At 41.4% G+C, this 24675-nt stretch overlaps 1 protein-coding gene across 1 annotated transcript in view; it reads left to right on the forward strand.

Annotated features, from left to right (window-relative positions):
- The first annotated feature begins 21800 nt into the window (after positions 1 to 21800).
- The window catches only part of cntln (centlein, centrosomal protein), a 62455-nt gene continuing 59580 nt past the window's right edge, over positions 21801 to 24675 (forward strand). Inside the window, exons 1-4 of the mRNA XM_068751343.1 lie at positions 21801 to 21823; positions 21910 to 21999; positions 22255 to 22333; positions 24580 to 24668. Of these exons, the coding sequence (XP_068607444.1) occupies positions 22262 to 22333; positions 24580 to 24668 (161 nt within the window). The 5' untranslated portion in view covers positions 21801 to 21823; positions 21910 to 21999; positions 22255 to 22261. The remainder of the gene's footprint in view (positions 21824 to 21909; positions 22000 to 22254; positions 22334 to 24579; positions 24669 to 24675) is intronic.

Here is a 24675-nt window from a genome sequence, read left to right on the forward strand (position 1 = left end):
AAGATAGGCCGGAAGATGACAGTAGCGCACAGTGCTTTCAAAGAGCTTCAGACGAAACATCCATTAGAGTGATGGCCTACAGGAAAGATGTTTATAATAGCGTGTCAATTGCTGCTTTTCAAAGATGTTTATTTTGTCTTGGGAAAGCCTCCAGAGATCTCAGGTGCGAAGGCAGAGGGGCTGTCTGGAGCTTTTCATGTGGCCACCTTGGGGGGGGCTAAATTCCCACTCTCTTTTAGGACATAACAGGGTAAACTGGATGGTACGGGTGATGAGAGGAAATACGCAAATACACAGAACCGCACACACGAATAAACGGGTTATGTATCTTGTGCTTTGTGGAGATGACGTTTTTACATCTACAGTGAGAAAAGCAAGTGTGAAAACTCTGATTTCCATTGGCTTCTAAAACCGATTTTAGAAATTTGGAGCAAATTTTGCACAAATGAATTCCAAAGTCAAACTAAATAAGATAACAAATGCACTGCATTTCACACTTAAAAACCATAGAGAGAGATTCTCCCGTCTTCTGGTTTATGCCAGCCCTTTGCATAACTCTCCTTATTTTACAGGAACCGCAGGGCAGTCTGAAAAATATCTATTATTTTCTATCGTTCCACTCCATACGATTAGCTGCCGTAATGACTACATAGAATCTAGAATGTCATCTCCAGACAGAAGTAGTGGAAAAGGTGTTCTTCTCCCATTACCTCCTGCTGCATTGGCAAATGATTAGGCTGCTGAAAACATATCATTATCAGTATTTATGAGGGAGTGCGCCCAGCCGGGGTACTGACAGATTAACTCTCTCTTCCTCTCTTTCTGCCTCACCCTTTTTCTACGCGAACATGCACTCTGCCCTGCCTGTCTTTCTCTCTCTCTCTCTCTCTCTCTACATGTGCGTCCTCCCTCTTTCTTAACCCCAATCTCCTTTTTAAGTGATTGTGTACTCTGATACTGATACCAATGCTTAAGTCTAGACTCAATGTTATACTTGTAAGGTAGTTCTGATGATTGCACAAATAAGAAAATGCATTGTCGTTTTTTTGATGATGATGATGATGAGATCATGACAAGTGGTAGAGGCGACTGACGTCAGGCGAAATCTATTATGTGATGAAATCAACCCTCAGTTCTGTTGATGCCTGTTTGCCGTCAACCCTCACTGCCTCTGAAGTAAATTAGCAATTTGTGAATATGGGGTGTACTAATAAACCGGACTTCAAAATGTGTTTCAGTAGAACTTATTACTGTTCAGACAACTGAACAAGTACATTTTTTAAACCTTTTATTTGGTACAGATGGTCTAACTGTGAGTGAAAATACTCCTACAAATTTTACATCCTCCTCCGGATCACTCAATTTGTCAGCTTCTTTGTTTGGAGGCTTTAATTTTAACTTGGCAAACTTTTTGAAAATCTGGTTTTGGTCACAGATACATAATATCTCCCCACTAATCATTTTTCTTTTTTTTTTTCATCTGTAGCCCCAACCCGAGAGACAGGAGATTTCTTATTAGTTTGTATCCTGTAGCCTGAGGGGCCAGGGAGCGATACGATATTTGACCAAAACGTAGGAACCCAATAAGAGGCTATCGATTAGGTGGGATGAGCACCATATTGGAGACGCAGGTGGCTATGAAGAAATTGAAAAGCTGCAACAAAGAAATAGAAGAAATAAAAACTGGGGCACCTTATGCCTCAGCACCACTAGTTTAGCATTTGTTTGTTTGTTTGTTTGTTTGTTTGTCTTTGCTGTTTTATCCGACAGGTGACAAAGGAGGAAGTCACAGAAGAACTTTATGTACGATGACTGAAGATGATTGGCAGATGCTAATGCTCATCCAGAATTCTTTTTCACTTTATAGTGGCCAAAGTCGAGTGATATGAACACCAATCATAAGAACGCAATATAGTTCTCCAACGTGACAATCTACAGCCTCCAAAATGCTAATTAACCTTGCTTGTGAATTAGCAACCGTACAGTGGTTCCAACCAAATGTTCATTGACTTCTAAATATTCTTCTTTTCTTTTTTTTAAAGTGTTTTTTAGGAAATAGTGTTGATTAAGAAGTGTCTGCAGAAATTACTGTCAAGTGGGTACGGGTGGATGCAACTTCACAGCTACCTCTCCGAAAGTGGCAAAGTGTTCTCAGTATTGTCTATATTTAATTTTGACAAGAAAGAATGATTCTGTTTGCATTGTAAATACTAAGCGTGCAGGAGTTCTAATATGAATTGGCTGCAACTGAATACATGTGACTAGGGGGCAAATGGATCTAATGGTAGTCTTAATGCTGGCCTTGAATAATGAGGCCTTTGTCTAATAAAACTGGAAAGCCTCCAAATACCTATAGGGACCTCAGCTAGTTAGAGCAATAACAGTCTATCAAAAGAGAAAGCAAAGTGATTACTTAGAGGGTAATAAATACAAGGCCCATGCTGGGGAGGGACTGGGGCTGGAGGGAGAGCGAGAGAGAGAGAGAGAGAGAGATAAGGACAAAGAGAGACAGAAAGAGAAAGCCTCATTGGTCTGAAAAAAGTCTACATGTGTTCTTTTACTAAGTTCTGTTCCCAAAATCTGATCCAGGGTAAGATGTGCATCCAACTAGTGTCCTTAAACATGAAAAAAAAAGCATGTTGTAGAAATCAAGTCAGGTGGCACCGAATAATTCTCACTCAAATTCTTACTTGGACTTTTTCCAATCTTTCAAGAAGCAGAAAATGAGGCTAGCTTCAATTGATCGGAAACGAAAATATATGTAAAACCTTTGAGCATGTGGACCTTGATTATTGTACAGGTGACAAGTGGGCCTAAGAAAATTATAATCTGGGATATTTGGAAATCTACTTCACATTGCTCTTTGCTATTGCATTGCAGAATAGTTTCAAATTGAGTTTGAAATATTCAGCAAGAAAAGGTCCACCTAACAAAGAAGACTGTCAAAGCCACTGCACGCAATTTCTATGGTGGCCAAGGGCAAACACTACACTTGAGAAGGAGCATGGAGTTCTAGGAATTTGTGTCACTTATTCAAAAGGACTAGTTCACGCCTGAATGTCAGGATTGTTTTGAGAATTAAGAACGCTTTACCAATAGGTACACGATTGCTTGAATAGACAAAATCAATGGGTAACCCTGGTTTCCGCGCTTTCACAAATTGTTCACGAGCAGGAAAATGAAAACAAAAGAAGGCTTTTCCGAAGAATACTCCATCGCTAGTATGCCGTCGATGGTAGAGAGGTGCTGACCTGAAGGTACGGCTTTAGGGCAGGAGCAATGGATAATAATAATACCACCATCAATTGCAGCCCTGAGAGAGGAAAGAGAGTCCAATCGGAGAGGTAGAGCGATGTGAGGCAGACGGGTGGAATCGACAGCCTCAAGGCAGAGGCAGAGGGTGAGGAGTGGGGATGATAGAGAGCAGGGAAGAGAGACAGACTACTAGTCACCACTCTAATTAAGTAACGGGATGAGGCTAATAAAGAGTACGTCACACAGAGCGAACAGTGGCCTCAGAGGGGGGAGGCGAGGGAGGGTCCAGAGGAGAAGGGTGACAGAAGTGAGAGATGGACTTCATCAAGACTTCTGCTTGATGGCCCGGATTCAGGGCGCTCCTCACCCTCTGGGTGGGTATGTGTGCGAGCGATTCATTGCCCCCCCCCCCCCCACCTGAGTGACCAGTGCCTTTCTCACTCCAGGTCTTGATTCATTTCAACCAATGTGTTACTGGAGCAGCATCGCCGTCCAAGCGTCTCCTGGCTGAACCGGACCGACTCAAGCCCAGTTTTGGCGGGCTGCAGCGGATCGCACTGAGCTTGACTGAGACTCACCAGAAAGACAGAAGCCCGAACCCAAAGGCGTTTCTCCACCATCTCCTACAAGTGTCAACAACGGCCCTGAAGCAGACTAACTTTGATGTATTTTGCATCAAAATAAATTGCAGTGCACTAAAAAGCCTGATGAAGATCCGTTATTTCAACCACGTCTCCTGAAATTATCTTCCTACAGAGCTAATTTGTAAGGAAAAATAGGTTTTGAGGGAAATGCATGACGCCATCTGGTTTACAGGTTCTATTTACATAATGAGGAACTGTTTTTAATTAACATATCTGGCGAGTCGCAGAGACGTTATCCAGTATGTTAGGTCTAGGCACTTAAAGAATTTGCTTGAGGTTAAAGGAAGTCTATGATCTCGAGTGTAATACAGAAATGGATGTGTGTATTCCACATTTAATAAAATCACACCATTAACGAGAGGTTTTTTTTCTGCCTGAACCGAACCACAGATTCTCTGTTGCATAAATGTGATCCTTCAGACACAAACAACAACACATCTGAACATAACACAATGAGGAATTAATAAAAAGTTTAGATATTTGTGTTGCTTGTTTTCTGTTTGTTTGTTTTTTTTGGGGGGGGGGGGGCATGTTTTTTTTTTATCAATAATGTCGAATGACCACTGGTCCATCTGGCTGACTGTTAGATGTGTGCGATGTTTCCCCTTCAGCTCTTTCATGGGTGAAGGATATGTGAGCCATAAATCAATTGTTTGAAACAAAAGTTAAAATTGCACTGCATCCATCTGTGTGTGAGCAAATCTAATTTATCATTGTCTTGATAAATTAGTCTCTTTTAATGCCACTGTTTCTGTGACCATTTATAAGCATCTGAAATTGCAGTTTATTGCTATTTATAAAGTTTTCAATTTTAAGTTTCTCATCCTGTCTTTGCTCTTTCATGCTTTATTTTGATAGGACAGTTTCCTGCCACTGACTTTCTTTTCATCTGCTGTGCTTTATTGTTTCACCTTTCCCTGTTTTTGTCTCTTTTTGTCCGTTCCTTCCCTGCTCCCGCTCCCTTGTTTTATTTAATTTTTTTGTCTCACCCCTCTCTCCCCCCTTTCAGGTTCCCTGTGTATGTGTTGATCTACCCACCCTTATTGGTTTCACCTGTGTCCTGCTGTGCAGTCTCTGCGAACCTCCAGTCTTTCAGCGTATGTCCATGTATATTCCTCTTTTTTGGAGGTAAGTCTTGTATTTTTTGTGTTTTTTAGTAGTCAGACTGTTTAAGTTCAAATGCCCAACCTTCTGCGTAGCTGTGACACACACACACACACAATAACAACAATCACGCTCTATGGATTGGTATCGAATATCACAACACAGAAGTTGGCAAAGCCGACATATCTGTGCATGGCATCACTTGACTGAGCCTAGAAGTTTTATTTCCGACCGCAGAAGAAAGCTCAGTTGCATTTGAGCTTCAACTATGATTTAGAAAATAGAATTTATGCAGAGCTTGTTTGATTTTAGAGCTTTGCAACTCAAAATCCATTTAATTCAGAAAACAGAGACGCTCCCGTGTGCGACTCAGGCTGCCCCTCCTGGCTGCCCAAAGAAAGCAGAATTCCTCCACAAACTGTTTGTGTTTTTAGTCAAACTCCTCCAGGCTGGCGCTCAGCACAGCACAAGACAGTCACACCACGTCTGCCTGAACGGCCTCTGTCTCTCGTGGCTAACATTCCCGTCCCTGCTCTGTCTGAGACTCTGAGGCATGTCTGCTATCAACATCTGGCACATGTCCTTGACAAGTCAAGAGGATCCGTCACCATAGGAGTTGGGTGGCAGCGTCAACCGTGCACCCCCTTTTCCTCTATTTGCCTCCTCCCTTGTCCCGCCTTCCTCTTTTTTTTCCACTTTCACCCCTCTTAATATTGAGTTGCCAGGGTAAAAGGGAGCCAGAGGAATCTAATAACTGTGACAGTGGGGCTTTTTCTGGCATTGTTCCTGAAGCTGTGCAGACACACACAGGGCTGTCTGCTGGCTCTAATGAAAGGTTAAATGAATAGGACAAAGTGACAGGAGGTACAATAAAGAAACAAGGAGGAGGAGAGGAGAGTGTGTGTGCGTGTGTGTGTGTGTGTGTGTGCAACCATGTGTCCGTGTCTCCGTGTGCGTTCGGAGGCCAGAGCCCTCATCCCAGGGAAAAGCAAGGACAGGCCCACCACAGTGCCATGGTATTCAGAATAGATTGGTCTGCGACAGAGCGCGTGTGTGTGTGTGTGTGTGTGTGTGTGTAGGTGTGTGTCGGTGTGTGTGTGTGTCCGACTCTCCCACCAGGACACAGATGCTGAAGAGGAATTCTTCCATGGGGTTCTTTGATAAATGTTAAGGTCACAGGTGGAGGGGAGGGGTTGAAGCTGGTGTGGGAAGGCGAGGCGGGAGAGGAGGTGACTTGGTATGGGGGGGGGGGGGTGCATGCCTCGTCTTGCGCCTCTGCCTGCCCGTGCCTCGGTGGAATGCAGTCACATGAAAGAGGCCCTCTTTTTCTCTTCCTCTCACTGAGACTCGTCTTTCGTGTCTGTCTCAAAAGCGCCACTGTCCCCCCCCCCTCCTGATACACCACCTGTCAGCAGATTGACCCATAGCACCAAACGCACACATAGCGCAGCAGCAAACGCATGCGAAAACACACAGGCGCGATCACCCACACACACACACAGGCTTAAAGACCCATACAGATGTGACTCTCGCAGGCAGTTTATGAGCATTAAGTTTCCCTCTAACAGGAACAGTGAACTAAGATGCAAACAAACACACAATATCCCATCACCCTTAGACTGTTTAATTACTATGATTATCACTCTCAATAACAACTTTGTCACCAGCAATCACAGGGTAGGACTTCTCGCACATCATCTCTGTGTGTGTGTGTGTGTGTGTGTGTGTGGTAACGTATCGCCAGACACTGTAGAGTCAATAGATCCAGCATTATCAGAGAAAACTGCCTCCCTTGGGGAAAGTGGCGCAGATTGCACAGAAGCGTCTTCTAAAATTCATCGTTATGGTCCTGCCATGAATGCAGGCGCTTCCTCTAGTAAATGCATTAATTGTGCCAAACTCTTACATTAGCAAGACTTTATTTGATTTAACATGTGGAAGCATTTTCTGATCTGGAAAGCATATCACAAGGATGGTATCATTTGTCTGTGTTTTCCGAAACCCCAAGGAAACGGTTTTATGATGTGTGAACACTATGGTTAAGGTTTGGTTAGGTTTAGTCTCAAGCCAAACTTGGTTAGGCTTGTCTTGGTTTGAAGAAACCAATGTTGACTGTCGGCGGGGGAAAAATGAACTGCAGTCTTCCAGTCTGGAAATGACCGCAACATTCTCCAAGACATCCTCCAACGTAGAAGAGTCATAATGACGATAAACAGGAAACCTTGTCTCTTAAAACTGAATCAAAAGTCATGTTGGGATATTTGTTGAAATGAATGATGCTGTCAGGAACATGGTCCGTCTGATATACGCAGACATTCCACTGAATAGATAAAAATATACTCAAACAATGCACTGATTTCTTTTCCAAAAGTAATATATCCACTATCAATGACAGATTTCCTACAAGGAGTTCATAGTCTGCAGGGAGGCTGAGTAATATCTTATTATAGATTATGCATTAAGCCAGTATATCAAATATTATCAATATGTGCAGATAAGAATCACTGCCAGAAAAAACTTGGTGAAAGTAAAGTCTTTAAAAAAGGTTTTAAGTGACTACTGATCCCTCTTGACCCAGCATATTTGGGATTTACACATTTCTTACTACACACTGACACGAACACACAGATTAATGTTACACTCGCTGAAATACAAATTCCCAGACCTGAAAGCTCAATAAGAGCCAGATGTGGGCTACGCAGCGGACTACTGCATGTGTACAGGAAAAACCATCAAACTGGTGGGAATAGGCATTTCTGAATAAACAAATACTCAAAACTGTTATTTCAAATGGAAAGGATGTGCTTTTGGACGTACTTTAAAGCAACGATTGTACAGAACCTGTATGCTAAATATGTTTTTTCTCCCTTTCATTACACCTAAAATAAGGAGGAAGAGTATTTGAAAAACATGTAAAATAAGGCTGTGTCTCTGGCGTATACAGTACTGGTTACTAAGATTAAAGACTGTTTTTTATAGTGCGCTGGTAGGCCATGTAAGCCAGGATAAAAGGTCCCAGTGTTTGATCCTGAAAGAGACGGGTCAGCTGGGTACACAGAACAGGTATGAGAGTGACGCACCTTGGTCACACTTTCTCCCCCAGTCTACCCCTACACACTCTCTATACCACTGTGCTCTGCCGTCATGGCAGTGTTTAAACTCACCGGGAAAAGCTGTTTCGAGAAGTTTAAAGAGCATTTAAAGTGTCAAACAGAAACCAAACCATCATCTTTATCACGCCTCTGCTTTCTGTCTTTCTGACCTCTGCCTCGTGCAGCCCGGATAAAGGTCAGCAAAAAGATTTCTTGAATTGGCACATGTTCAAAATAAATTACATAATATATATATTTTTTATAGATACTTAATTTGACAGAATTAATTTGTTATTTTTCACTGCAGGGCTTAGAAGTATTCCATAATGATGATCTGTCTGTTACTGAATAGGACTTCTGATCCTTGTCTGTAATATCACAACAAAACCCAACAGTGGAAACATAAATTAAAGTCCATATGAATGACTTGATGATACCTCCCATGCCTCTTATACCCCCTCTGCAGAGTGGCTCGAATCTTATTTGGGTCATTGTGCAGTACAAAATATATTTAATGAACAGTATGACCTTCTAATCATGAAAGTCAAATAGAACAAAAATCTTCAATTGAATGAAACAAATAATATATATATATATTCATGCTAAGTTCAAGCTAGTCTTGCATTGCCGGAGTGTGACACGCTTATTCACTAACGCCATATATAATCTTTTTTTTTTAAACCTGCTAAATGTTGCCACAAACATGACTCACTTCATTGGTTGCTTGGCAGCCATCGTGCGCAGGAGTCTTTCCACAACCCCCCCCCCCCCCCCCCCCCACACACACACACCTGCACGGCTGATAAGAAAGTCAGCTCATATAATTCTGAATTTAATATGACACACACTTTAGAAATGTTGATGCGATGCTAATACACCCAATGTTACCAGAAACAGAGCGTTCCAACATTTTGTACTCTGGCGACTCCCGTCTTGCAATTTGCCGCAACATATATGCTCAAACTTGAACAAAATCCTGATCTGTCTGCGCTCTATTCCATCCTGGACTCCGGTTTAGGTCTATTCAAGCTGTTTCTCTGTTTATGAGGGCTTCCCCACATCTGCACTCCTGATGTTAACGTTGATGGACAGAGGATAAAACTGCTGCATCATTATCTTCTCTCTCTCTCTACCTGGTAGGTATCAGCTGACGATGTAAAGGCGAATGCAGTGAGAGTGTTGCATCGGGAAGCACAGCTCTGCACCTGATTGCAGGTAATCATCTTGCTGCAAGAGTGTGGCAACTAATCTCTAATGCATCTGTGAGCTATGCAGCCAATGTATGGTTGGAAGTAAGAGGACATGCAAATTCAGCGCCCTGCATGTCCAAAATAAATATGCATGGTAAAAATATGAAGCTTCAATGAAGTGGTGAAACTGCGGTTATAAACTAGCATTGAGCTAACGCCTGGGATATATGGTGTGTCATAACACTAATGAGAACTTTGGCATTCTGTCAAGGAAGCTTAAAGATAGAAAATTTCTGGAATGAATGGTGGAGTTTACTTGATCCTTTCTTTGGATGGTACATAAACAGGTTTTTAATGAGTGGAATCTGGATTGAGAACCAGAGGAATCCTGTCAAATGCTATTGGGTAAAAAAAAATAACATTGTCAGTAACAGTTACGAGCAAAGAGCTAAACACTAACACACGAGCAATAATTCAAAAGTCAACATGCTACGTCTCAGTTCTCAGGAATTTTTCATGAGCCACCACTTATCTTGTCATATCAGATTTCTTCCACCAACCTTTTCGGAGGGAAGAGAAAGGACACCTTTAGGGCAAATGATTCTCTTTTAATGAAATAGCTCTGTATGGCCCGAGGAGATCTTTCCGTGCCTTTTGAGTCGCTAGTGCATGTGCTTGTGCATGTGCCATTAATGCATGCCCCCATAAAGACAGAAATGCACAAATTAAAACAAATAAACATGCACATGTTTGCTACATATAGAAAAGCTAGTTTTGATGCCTGTTTATTTGAGGTCAACAGCAAAGAAATATAAAAAGAGAGCAAGGAACAAACTAGTGTCTGGAATTTCTGCTGCAAGCGAAATCACAGATTTTCTTACTCGCTGTTCGAGGAATGAAATTGAACAACTTTATTCTGGAGTGTAGTGAGGGAGCAATAAAATATAAATTATACCACACTACCCTATACCTCCCTGCTGAGCCATTGGGTTACAGCTGTACTCCTGCTTGTTACGTAGATCCAGGGTCTCTGGTATTCCTACCGCGTCGACCTGAGTTATATTTTAGCCCTGCGTAACGTATGGATTACAATTGAAATGTAATTTCCCTACCGATCAGACAGTTGCCACCCAGTGACGCTGAAATGTTTCTCTTACATAATTTCCATTAATTCGTTCTGGACAGAACAAATTAAGATCGCCCCCAAGTTGCAGCTAAAAATGCAGGAATCGTTCGTGTTTCCTGGAAGGGAAATACAGCAGTGGAGGATTTCTATAATCGCTGACTTGTGCAAAATGGCTTCTATCATTTCTCACTATTAAAACAAATAAAGACTTGGGAGTGTGTTGCCTCTGCACACAGCGTGTGTGTTCATGTCCTAAGACCGACGTTTCCTTCCTGATTCCTTCCTTAAGGAATATGGTAATATTTGGGTTAACATGTAAAATGAAGCCTTGGGCTGGGGGGGGTGACACAAAAATGAACACATCTAAGTACAAGTATCATCTTACAATTTAAACACAGCACCCTCTCCCTACTGACACAATACTGTTCTTGAGCAGATTAAAAATACTCTTTCTGGTAGTACAACTACATATTAAATACATGAGTAATAACAGCTGTTATTACCTTCTGCTATTAATTTGGCTTTTTTTATATATAATTTGGGAATGACAGCAACAAGAACTTCGTAATGTACTCAGAGGAAATTTGAGAGGGTTTTTTTTACGTTTCCTTTCTTTCCGAGTGTTTAAAGTCCAGAAATTGAATTATGTCTACTAAATGTATATTGTTTTAAATCAAATTAAATTGGAGTACTCTGACCCAATTAGTTTTAACATTTCAGGGTGTCTCTGTTTAATCGCTGAACCCAGCAGCTTAGGTTTCCGTGTCTCGTTCTCCCTCAAGTCACCACTAGGTATATGTGACCCTGCTCCCCACGTTCAAAATGTGACCATTCCTGTCCCTGCCGAGATGCTCGATCGATCGCTGAAGAGATTACTGGACTGAGGACAGATGGAGAGGAGGAGAGCCATATTGGTACAGCGAGGATCCATTCCTGGATAAACAGAAACACTCCAAGAATGTTTCTTTGATGTTCCCGAGGCATCGCAGAGACGAGGTTGCGTTATCTGCAGCTCTCTGCTTCGCCGAACATCCATATCTGTGTCGGATTGACTAAAAGCATGCATTCGGCCTCGTTGTAATTAAAATGGCACAGAAAGTGGTAAGAAGATGTGCAAAATAAATAAAAAATAATTAAGCACACAAATGTAAAGGACAAAAAAAAACCTCTGAGTAGCTGAGAAGAAATTCCTTTACAACACAGGGACCCTTTTGAGATGCTTGGCATGATATGCATTCTAACTATGCCCTTGGAATTGAAAATAACACTTCGTAACTTCATAAAAGTGGCTGCATCCTTTGTTTTATTTCTATATTTCATTATTTTAGCCGATGTGATTATACTGACGCTGGATAGTCAAGTGGATGGAGGAGGAAGAAGTTGTGTATTTTATAATAATGTGGAAGAAACCCAAAGAGAAAACAGAGGGAGTGGATGGCGAGGAGGAACAACTTCTTGATGCAAGCAGTAATCAGAGGACGCCAGCAGGGGGGTCAGAGAGGATCACCACCAAGCAGCCTTTCTCTTCATTAGCAGCCTCTCTAAGGGGGGGGCGTCACAGACCTACCTGTCCAGCAAATTATTGAACCGACTAACCAGAGGCGCCTACTTCCCCCCCTCACACACACACACACACACACCCACACACACACACATACATATATACACACTCTCTGATTCCCACAGACCCAAAGGAATCACGACCGAGCCGCAGCCTCGCTGACAACTTTACGTTTTCTTTAACCTCGCACAACTGTGATGTAGGGTGTGTGTGTGTGTGTGTGTGTGTGTGTGTGTGTGTTACTTGTGATGTGAAATTGTATAGATGCCTGGGTAGCAACATGGAGATAAAAGTAATGAAATGAAGCTCCAGGAATGTAAATTGACATCCTACTCTATAGTTGCAGCACCGACCCGCTCTCGTGAAAAAGCCCCGGCACACACGCCGACCACGCCAAAACAGTGAGCGAGATGTTAAGTTCCCACACACACATCGCAGTGAGGAAAGGTGTGAAGGTTGCAGTGCTTTGTGTGGCCATTCAACTCAACCTCTCACTGCCTTTCCCTCCATCTCCAGTCCGCAGCCTCCTGAAGCGTTCAGATCTGTCCACACTGAGCTGTCTTACACTGACATGAAATGTCTCTGCACACCTTTGCTTGCGCGTTACTGTCACAGCTTGGCCCCTGGATTTTCCTTATGGCTCAAGGTGGCAAAAGCAGGTACTATACCGAAAAAAAAGAAGAAGTTAATAAATAAACTGAATCAGCATTGCTCAGTCCAAATTATTGGTGTCAATAAAATAAATATTTCAAATTACCCCAAGCTTTTGTTTGCACTTGACATCTAACTCAGTCAAGCAAAGCAATTCTGATAAAGACCTCCACAAACAGACCAAACAGCAGCTGAAGCAAGGCAGTGAATATTTCAAGAAATCAATAAAATGCTGAAGGAGAAAAAAAATGAAATAGCATTGCTGCAAGAAGGAATTCTGCAGAAAGGTGAAGCCTGATTTTCAGCAGAGGGATTTTAGGCCTGAAAAACAGCCTGACTTGCTTCCAGCCAGATGTGACATCCAGTCTGCTCTTATTTATTTAGGCACTACAATTTCTATCAGCTCCACGATCACACGCATGCAGTCTGAGGACGCTGCACTAAATTGCACTGATTTATTGTATTTGCAGCCTTGTATGAAAGCCCAACTCTGCAGGTATACCGTCTGTAAATGTGTTGTAGGCCTACGACATAAATGCCATGTAAAACCAATGGAACAGTTATTTGGTGTAAACGCTGAGTCCGCAGAGACGTTTGTTGTTAAGCAGAGGCTTGAATAACACTTTTGATAAAGAGCAAAGACAGATGTAATCAGGCTCCATTATGGAAGTAAAGTTTTTGAAAAGTCTAAATCTAGATTTAGACTTTTCAAAAGTCTAAGTCTAAATTTGTGATTCTGGCCTTCAGGTTCACAAATTATACAAAGATATATTTTTACATTTTAAAGACGATCATGACTGAAAAGAAAACAACATATATTTTAAAAAATAAGAACTGCTTTTTTTTATTCATGTAATAACAGAAGAGTAACGTTAAACCAAAATAAAAGTGTGGGACACACTGAAGAATTACTCGAAACAGTCTGAACAAACCTTTTAATCCGCTCCGGTGAGCTCAGGATCTATAAATTGTAGCGAAGTCACCAATTTCATTATTTCTTATTTTATTATTGCGTATTTTATGCGAATTACTTAATAATCACGAGCAGAGAATGCATAATTACCATTGCTGCATGTTGCATCTGACAGACGCCGGGAGCTTCTGGCAGTTTTCAAACTTGGATCCTCCAAAAAAGTCTGATTTCGCCCTCAAGTGGGGAGAACTCTCTCCTCTCCAATGCGCCGCGCGTCTTCTGGGGGAGATTCTCTCCTTTCGAAAACGCGTCGTTGCCGTTCGTGACAGTCTCAGGTAGAAACCCGATTAAACGTTCACTCACTTTATCCGGGAAGAACTTCTGCGCCCGGACTGCCTCCCCGACTAAAACGCACGTCTGACGTTTTTTTGGGGGGGAACGCGTCTTGGACAGGAACGCGCGCACCGCGACGCTCGGTCCCCTCTTCTTTTTCCCACAGACGGTAAACCGAAGAAGTCAAAAGAGTCCGGTGGAGATTGCTGACAGGCAGGGACAGGGTTGTAACTGTCTGTTCTTCCTTGAGTTAAACACAAAACACTTTCCTACCCCCCTCCCCGCCACCCCCCAGATGATTTAGTTCTGCAGAGTCAGCGCGGTGCGCCCCGGAGCGAGCTGCGTCGGACGGTCCGGGTTGGAGAGAAGGTGCATGGCGGCTGCGATGTGTTGGGTGAATTCAGACCAGTGTTTTTACACGCCATGTGTGTGTGACTGTAACCTGAGGAAGACTCGCGTCTTTGTGAGACGCAGAAAGGTGGTAAATAGCCTCAAACAAACCCCATGATAGGAAATAGGCAGAGACGCGATCGGAGCTCGTGATGAAAAGCGCGCAGCGGTTCTGTCTTAGTTTGCATCTGTCTGCTTTTAGTGCAAAATGTACTGCAGACAAAATAGTATGTTTAATTCAGATTATAATCTGTATATTTTAAACAGTATCAACTGTAATAAAATCAAGTTCAGCCAAACAGGCAACAAATAATCCCAAATAAATACAGATGTTTCTGGATTTCCTTCCATCTTTAAACACTTTGCGTTAACTTTTGACGGGGGGGGGGGGTCTCTGCTTTTCATTCAGAGAACCTTTTTTCTTCTGCCGTTCACGCACGCCATATGCGCGTGCGTTTACAGACATGTTGCAGGCAGCTGGAAACAGCGTATGGTTTCTGTGCACTGCAGGGATGTGACAAGGATTTCGCAAGTTGCGTCCCTCAGATCCATCAGAAGTTGGCGCGCTCATTAAAGTTTCATTGCGCATGACATGGTTGTTGTTGTTTTTTTGTGACTGAGACGTCTCAAAGTGAATGATTGGAGGAGGGAGGGATGTGGGTGAGGATAGGGAGGCGCAGAAAAGAGAGACGTGCTGCGCTCCTCCTTGTGACTGCCTGCATCAGCCTGTCTCCTCCACAGGGGCCAGAGATGCGGCTGAATCCAAGGGCAGTCATTTCTATCAAGTCGAGCGTCTGGAAGCCCCACTTGCATGTTTGGTCAAGGATAATAGATCAGGGATTAGGCTTGGGTGGAATTCATTCCAGGGTAACAAGCTACTGAGGATATGCATATTCATTCCTTGGCCAAGTCTATGGGAGAGCAGAAGACTGTTTGTCAGAGGGCTTTACAATGCAAATTAAATGAGATAATACATAATTATATGAACAACAAAACAAAAAAAATAGAATGTCCTACCAGAAAAAAAAATTAATCAGGTGTTTGGATCCCTTATAGCTGAAGCTTTAATGTGACAGGAAGCGTTTTCTGCCTTGTTCATATAATAACATAACACAAACTATAAAAATAGCACAAACAAAAGGTGTGACATCATGGACATGAGGGTAGATCTTTAGCTTCTGTTATCTGTTTAGGTCTTACTTGTTGGATATTGCGTGGTGCGTGCTGCACAATGAGGGTCACTCATCCCATCATCTTATTGTTGTTAGACCAAAATGTTCATTTAGAAATGACTGTTTTGACACAGGTCATGGATTTAAGATTGGGATAGTATGTGGGAGGGGCCAACCCGGTCTCCTAGAAGGTACTTATACTCCCAGAAGGTATTTATAATCATGTACAACAAAAAAGCACATTCAAAAAGAAACAGCGATGTTGGGCAGTATATCTTCTTAGCATCTAAAATAATAATTTGTGTTTTCTATTTAAGTATACTCAGTTTTTTAGTAAAGAAACAGAGAAAGACTGTTGAACAAAAATCAATGCAAAGCTGAAGCACAAGGCCCCGTGCGTTTAACACACCTCGACACGAGATGCAAATCACATGCTTCCTGGTATCATAGATCAAATCATCACCACCTCCACTTGACCTCTTTGCTCTCGAGAAGTGCTGCACACAGCAGCTTAACACATTCGAGTTTGTATTATTATTATATGGAAATATTATAGTACAAAAAAAATCCTGAGAAGACATTGAAAACTGATTATTCTCAACTAACTCATCTAAATTTTGTCTCAACATCCTGCATAGACACCGATGGAGGACTGAAGCTGCTGCTGCTGCCTTTGGGTTGCTTTATAAACACAGCTTGTACAAACTTGGAGTGTAAAACTTTGCCACCATAACATGGTTTGTCCACTAGAGAGCACTGGAAAGTTTGTACTTAAAGTCTCTTAAATCAACATAACAAAAACCTGTCATATTTATCTTAAAACGAAAAGCAGTATTGATCATAATATGTGTTAATATCAGAAATAAAGAGAAGTCCAGTGCCGGATGGACTCAATTAGGATTTACTGTTACTGTCCCAGTACCAGAAAAGGCATCATTGTAGGAGGGGGGGGGGACATGTTTATTTGTCCCGGTGACAAAATCCTGCTGTTCACTAATTGTCCAGCAGGACCACTGATAATGAGTTATTGAACCAGCTTACAAAGTGTTCTGCCTCCTGGGATGGCCATCAGCTGCTGCATCACATAGGTGGATCCATTAAACCCACAGTGGCTCTCTTGTTCATTAATTCCTCACGGTAAAGCATAGAAAAGTCCAGAAAGGTCAATCTCACCGGGATAGCAATAGAGTTGATACAGGGTCCTGTCGTGTCCGTCACTCAGTGGATGGCTCTCGGGATGATTATTATTATTTGTTGATTCTGCATCATCCACTCACGTTTCATTCGGTTTTAACCGTGTAAAGAACATTTGTAACTCTGTTTTGGAAAAGTGCTGTAAAAGTAATTTTTTTATCAATATTAAGGTCATATATATTGGTATTATTACCACCGCCGAGACGGAGGTTAATCGCAGGCATTTGTTTGTCCGTCCGTCCGTCTGTTAGCAAAATAACTCATAATACTCTGGACGGATCTTGATGACATGTTCAGGAAATGTTGGGAATGTCACCAGGAATAGACGATTACATTTTAGAGGCAATCCAGAAGAGATCCTGGATTATGGATCAGTTTGAAATATTTCGGCAACATTGCAGTCAATGGAGCATCAGAGCTTCAATTTTTATATGCACATACTATTATTATAGCCTTTTGATTATGATCCAGATCACCATGTGGATGGTGTAAATCCAATTATGAGGGGAATGAGCTGCTCGGCAGAGGCCTGCGCTCTCTGGGTGCTTCTCTAGTTATTATTATGGTCATTAATATATTCGACTAGTTTTATTGCTATTTTGTATTTTACACAGATGCAACATTTCAGATTCCCAGAGTATGTCACACTTTCTTGATATTATAATTGTATATATTATTTGCAACCTTCAAGAAAAGTTTATTTCTAAGATCAAATTCGACATGCTCTCCACAGCCGTTTAAACATGATCCACCATCTGGCACTCAATGGACAGGAAAATAACTCTACAAAAAATATATATGGAAAAAACATTAGAACCATTCCAGCTATATGAAACGGGGGGGGGGGCACATGTGTTTATAAATAAGACAAATACTTTTCTCATTTGAACCCTATTTACCTGCTGGACGACATTTACTCAGGGCGATCAATGTCCCGTGTCCTTGGCCTCCTCTCATACACTCAAGGGAAATATGATCTTAAATACAAACTCACCACCTTGGTGCGTCTTTTCACCTCGCAAAGGACAAGATCTCGAGCGAACAGCTCACGGGAAATAGCACGACTCGCTGTTCCCACAGACCCTGAGTGTGCAAGCCGGGGTCGAGATGGCACATCGGTTGGGTGAGATGTGAATGAGAGACACAGACACACACACACACACACACAGACACAGACACACAAAGTGCTGCTTCTAAGCTGTGGGTCTTCTGTGGATCAATTCTTCCTTTATGAAAAGCTCTTGTCTGTTAAAGATACAACCAGAAGGTCATCAGATTGAAGACAAACAGAGGTCCCTGCCATCGCGCTGGGGCACAGGGTAAGGACCGGGGACACGTGGGCTTGTGTGTGGGAACAGAATTATGAGCAGTCAGCTCTATCACAGTGTAACTTTGTGGTGGGGGGGATTTTTAACAAATATTTTATGTCTAAAGGCTGAAAAAAGGGGAGAGAAGTTGCAATCAATGCTTTCTCTGTCCTGGATTATTATTTTTTTTTATAGGGCGGTCCAAGGACTCACAGGATTGAACATGAGGAAGGCTCATGCTTGAGGTCATCAGTGGTTAATAATTCTCCCACGGACTCTGGTGAGATGTAATATCCCTCCTCAGAGCATTGCTTTCATAGAAATGTGTACAAACAAGATTTTACATGTCAGGTATTAAGCATATAGGTGCAGTACAGCATGATGGTCAACACTATCAGGAACGAGGTTTACTCAACTAACGCATAATTAATGGCGTACTCATTCGGTACCAGCCATTTTCAGCTCAGTCATCTCCTGGTTGAGAGAGGATTTTTTCCTCCCTCCACAGGTGCTGGTTGGTTTTATTCTCACGTATCGGTGCCTGTCTCATTTCCATGCTGGGGAGGGGGGAGTGTTTCACTAAACACTGTGCTGGTTTGACATCCCAACAGGAATTTGTACAATCAAAGTTCCCTTAAAGCTGGGGGACTTGTGACTCTTTAGTATTTATTGTCATCTCCTCCAGTTCTCAGGATCTTTCCTCCCTCAGCATCAAAGCTAGGCCGCATTAATGCAGACGATATCCCCACTTACCTGAGGCAGCGGGCGGAGACTCCGATTTCACAATTCTCAGCGGAGTGTCATGTTGTGCCTCTCTTCCTTCCTCTGTCAGCATTGGCACATCAGGGCTTGTCGTTGGGTTCTTGAATTTTTCATGCAGGCGCATTTGCATTATAACAATTCTGTGCCACTCCCCCCCCCCCCCCCCCCCGGGTAGATTAAACACAGCCCAGCACTCAAACATCTCTGTGACTCTGCTGAGGCATGACAGAGGTGAGACAAGCAAGCGTGTAGGGACTGTCAACGCAAGTATTGTCTTGTTTTACTGGGTGACGCATCACGTTTGAATAGTTGGGCAATTAAAGATTTAAGGCCTGCAAAATACACTTTACATTTTTGCTATGACATCATTTACACTTGTGGCTGCATGCATCATATTCTGCCTCTGTCATATTCAATGGCTTCCAGTAAAACTTGATGAAACCTGAAAGGCTACATGTTTTAATTGGGTTTAATTAGTGTGCACTCTTTTGTATCACTCCGCACATCATAATAGTGGGCAGCAAGCAATGAGAATATCCTTTAACCAATGATTTTTGTCAAAAGATGTCAATTTCAGATGTCTGATTTGAATTTAGGATGAGTATGGAACTTGCAGAGTCAGGGTTTTTTTAGACCAAATATCAATATGTCTGCAACGTATACTTGATTCAATCCATCACTGTAAATTGTATTTTAATTATGTTAGAGAAAAAGATGAAGGAAAACAAACTTTAATAGCTTGAAATTCGAAGATAAACTGATTTCTAAGTGGCTTCATACAATCCATGGCCATAGATGAACCTAATCAATTACTGATAGAGGTAAAATATTTATATTTTTGTACATTTAGGAAGCCACAGCATTGGAGGCGTGAAATAGTGCTTGTCTGGGATCAGCCTTTTATGTACCTTTAACTCGCTGAGATCTGGATTAATCTGATAGATTCCTGCTTTAGATATTGGAAGGAGCATCAATAGATAGTGTTGAAACATGGTGGAACATGCCCATATTAAACATGTAAGAGACTTGAAATGTCTGGTGCCAAGTTATATACATTTGATGATAAAGGATAATTTAGCTGCAATAGGGTTCACGAGAGGAAGCTGTATTTATTTATTTCTCTGCTATAATAGTGCCTCTTAATGAACCAGTTTCAAAGAGTAGTGTAAGACAACTGTGCCGACAATATTTTAATCAGCCAATGAGAAGGACGAGGTGGAGGGAGAGAGGGAGAGAGAGAGAGAGAGGCTTATTCATAATGTGTCTGAACAAGAAACAAGGCATGTTCGTGGGTCAAGGAAAAGCCTAATCATGCTAAGTCAATTGCATCTTATTTCTTTGTGTGTGTGTGTGTGTGTGTGTGTGTGTGTGCGTGTGTGTGCGTGTGTGCCTGTAACACAGTGAGTAGATGAAGTAACATTTGTCTGATTGAAGAGGAGTGCCAGTCCTCATAACTCTTCATTTACATCTCCCATTCTGCTCTGCAGATCTGGCTGGACACTTAAGTTCATTACCCCACAAAATGGAGTTGTCTTGTCTCACCAGCAAAACAGATGTCAGACGCACGTCTTTGTTCATTTTCTCTCGCTTACATCCCGTTTCTTGAAGCTCGCGCAACGGATTCCAGATTAATAATGTATCGCGCATAATGTCTTACGACCGTACTACAGATCTTTAAAAACACATAAAACAAACAAATGCCAGGGGGAGAGATGAAAACTTGTTTGCTGAACGAATAACAACATTTTAGCATTTTTTTAGATGAACTGCCACATAAAAATCAATACTTTACCTCAGTGTCATTTTTATACCGTCACTCAGGTGGCTGTTGATCTTTCGTATAACAATGTGGATTTAGTACTTGTAAAGCAGCATTTGCAGTCACAGGGGAGGCACCGTTGAGTGTGTCTGAAATTGCTTAACAGCTACACATTACCTTTCCCCACCATATGTTGCCGTTTCTATTATTCTTACTGAAATTATGATCCATTGTTGCCATGATTTTTTTCACATGTTATTCTTTTATATTTGAGGTTCAATTACAATATTATTAATCATCCTCTATAGACAAATTATGGACATGGCACGCTGCGCATATTCTTTTTCTTTTTAATGTGTTTAAGGCCCAAATGTTTTTATTCATTTCTTGAGACATTTTGTTACTCATTATGACACCAGTAAATGTTTTTAAACTGAAATCACAAATGACTACATATAATATGTTAAAATGTCAGTTCTTTCAAATGCCCACATAATAAAAATGCAAATCGGCTAGAATTGCCAGAGCTTTAAATTATATATTTCAAATATGGTTCTGTCATATCATTTCATTACACACATGCACTTTCCCTACAGTGGCATGTTTTCTATTAAAAAGAAGTCCATTGGAGTACAGTAATAGATGGTTGTGAACTGATTAGTGCGATATTAATTAATTTGACAGATTATTATTGTGTCATTATGCATGCAAATACACTCCGTACAAACACACACAATGAAATTATATGTACACCCTAGTGGGCCCCTGTGAACACTCCACAAACAAACACATGCCACTGCACATACTATAGCTTCATCTCTATCTGTAGATTTAGATGATTATGAATTCCTTCAATAAACCTATTTATAATTCAGAACCAATAAATCATAGTGGTTTGGACTTGAAATGGCCTTAGTCAGCTGAAAAGTGCTTCTGGTAAGGAGCCAGCAGGAGACATGGACTGATTGAACTCCTTACGAGAGAAATAGTGATAAACAAATTCATTGACATATGCTTGGCAAATTTTGTTAAAGTATTTTTTATAATTTGAGTCTTTAAACACAGGGCTAAGCATTAATGTGTGGTTGTAGGAAAAGGCCATTGAGGAAGCCGTCTTTATTGTTTTAGTTCTTGTTAATCTTGTAGATAAAACTATATTTCTATTTAAATATAAGTCTTACACGTTCAAATAAAGTGTCCCACTTGCTTATTGGAAAGAAAGGAAGAATAAAGAGCCATTAACAATAATATAAATGAGAACACATGGACTTCTCAAATTGAAGTCGGATCGTCCTGCCGTATGTCGTTAATACCCGTCGTAAAACGACGTGATTGCGATGACGCGGTGGGAAAGGAAAGGAAAACGGCGGGTTTGTTTGAAATGATTCGGCACTCATTGACACCGGTGTGAAAGTTTGTTATGGTCTATTAAAGAAATGTTTTTCGTGGATAACAGGTTAAAATCTTAACTTCAAGCGTTCCGCGACCTCGTTTGGAGCGCTGACTTTACGACGGCAGGCTGTCGACGCCGGACGCGACACTGAAAGTAGGAATATTTGTGAGGAGGCTAACCTTAGCTACGACGACTAGCGTGGTGCTGTCGTGTTATTGGAGCTGCGTTATAAGCTTAAGATCTATTTCCTTTAGCGACACAATTAATACACAAACTGTACGAGTTTAACGTTGCATTATTTACTTATTTGTAAAATGCTTTGGAGCGTCTCCAATCCTGCGTGTCATCTGCTCATCCACTGCTATTGAGCGCACGCGAACTAATAGCCTTATTTTGTGTTCTACGCAGTAGCACAATGTCCGACAGTCACATCCCGATCTTGGAGGAGCAAGTGAGGAGTTTATCAGAAGAGTTAATGCAATGCCAGGTATGTATAATTATGAATACATCTGCCATAGAAGAACGTGAGACCCGTCGACCAGACAGCAAGCTTCTTAAGCCTAACCCTTTGTTTGTGTTCAAATAATAACGTAATCCTGTGTTTTTTTTTACTTTGCATATCCGCAGTATGTTGTTGCACAGGCAGGCAGACGGCTGTGAGATTCAACAGATGTGTTGCATTTGAGGAAAGGACATTTGTTGTGATGCATTTGGATGTAGCCACATGTGTGTTTGTTTATTTGTCCCATCTAAAGTTTCAATTCTGAGGTTCACTTTTCAGGGTTTTTTGAGATAAAAAAAAAAAAAGGATGGATGCATTCCATCATTTGTACGCAATGTGAGACATTGTTTCAAATGTTAATGATGTATACAGTATATATATATATCTACTGTATGTAATTCAATGAACAGAATTCAGTTTCTCACAGTTCACTAGTTTGGATGTGAATAATTGACTGCTAAAATAACTAATCTAAAAACCCTCATCTATTAAAAGTCACACATATTTGGAGCCTCGGTATTTGGTTTAGCTTTAGAAATGTACATTTATTTATTTGTAAATGTTGGAAGCTGTATGTTAACTTTATTCATTTGTTTCTAATTGGATGTTTTAGGCTGGGCTTTGTTTTATCTGATCATTCTAACACTCCGACATTTGATGCAACAGTAAATCATTTTGTCTGATGAAAATGTTGCCAGTTATGTATTTCTGAATTTTGCAGAAATATTCCCAGAGCCTAGAACCACCCCCTCTTAATATTTAGCATTTATAAGAGTACCATTTATTGATTGGATTGAGGAGGGCCTTGACCTTAAAACACTTTGAGGAGCAAATGAGAATTTGCAACATCATTGTAGTACGAGTTTATCAAACCTTCTTCACTTCACACTCACTTCCCCTGCTGCCCTACATTTGGCTGACCAGGCCAGGCCATCCTTGGTGGGCTTGTCTCTGGTTGAACATAAGTAATTCTTTCTATCTACTTTAATCGCGACCTTTACTGTACCATTAAAATAGTGATATTTGAATACCATTGATGTCTTAAGTCTCTGGCAAGATGTACTTCAGTACAGCCATTAACTACAAAGAGTCTCATCTGCCGGCTAGCAAATGTTCCTGCTAGAGACTGCTGATATGATTAATGTGGGACAGAATTCCAGTGGCTGTCTTCGGAACGTTTAGCCCACGGTATTTCAGTGGCCAAATACGAGATGAATTATTCAGCCATCATCAAACACCCATTCAATCCATCTTTTAAGTACACACACAGCAGGGGAGGGCTCTTGATGAGTGTCCTGACTGAACACTTGTCAGTTGGACAGCTAATGGAAGGCAAAGGCCGGTCACAGGGAGAGCAGCTGTTTGAGGTTAACTACGTTGCTTTTTAATGTTAGCAGAATTGCAGGATTACATTTGTGAGATGTCTGTCCTTCCACGCAGATGCACGCAGAGACAGATCTACAGACCTTCCACTTCGTATGTTCTGCTCATGGTCTTATCAAGGTCTACTTCTGCCATTTTAATAAATAATTGATTACGCACTTTTGAAAAGGGGGTTAAAATTCATGTACTAATTGGAGACCAGTAGATTCCAGTGGGAGGGATGACTTTTATCTTATGATGATGTGAACATAATTTATCAGATAATTTTATATTAAGTCGATTTGGTATAATTCTGTCTTTTAATGTCAGAAAATGTACTTTTTAGATGTCCCTCATTAAATGTAATGTAGCTTAAAAATGTTTGAAAAAGCAGCGAGACAATTTGCATTGGAAATATGTCAGGGGCTGGCTGGGTTTTTCTTCTTGAAGATGTCATCAGTTTTGAGTTTCTTTGGGGCCAGTTCTTCTGTAGCTGCAGTGGAAAACATATCCAAAGCGCAATTGATTAATGAAGAAGATGCAAGCGTGATTTGTGTGTTTTGATTCGAATCCCAGCTCTCCTCCGGTCATAAATAGTGCATAATGACAAGTGTCAATGGTTGTTCCCCTTGAGTCGAAGGTCACATATCTGCAGTCATGATTAGAGAGGGCAGGCCGGATCAAAAACTATTTTGTAGAAGATATTTAAATTATTGATCGACTTCTGCCATATGCTAATGTCGCTGAGCATCCTCTTTCAAGTTTTGTTTTTCTGATATGTTGCCTTTCCTTGCAGGCCTCGCTGCGTTTCAAGTCTATTTATCTCAATTAACAGCTCTATTGACTCGCTGATTCCTTTATTTTCACAGGCAGACAAGGAGTTTGTGTGGTCCCTATGGAAACGCCTGCAAGTGGCAAATCCAGACTTGACCCAGGCTGTCAGTTTGGTCGTTGAGCGGTGAGAA

The sequence above is a fragment of the Brachionichthys hirsutus genome, chromosome 17 (genome assembly GCF_040956055.1).
Source record: "Brachionichthys hirsutus isolate HB-005 chromosome 17, CSIRO-AGI_Bhir_v1, whole genome shotgun sequence".
NCBI classification, from domain to species: domain Eukaryota; kingdom Metazoa; phylum Chordata; class Actinopteri; order Lophiiformes; family Brachionichthyidae; genus Brachionichthys; species Brachionichthys hirsutus.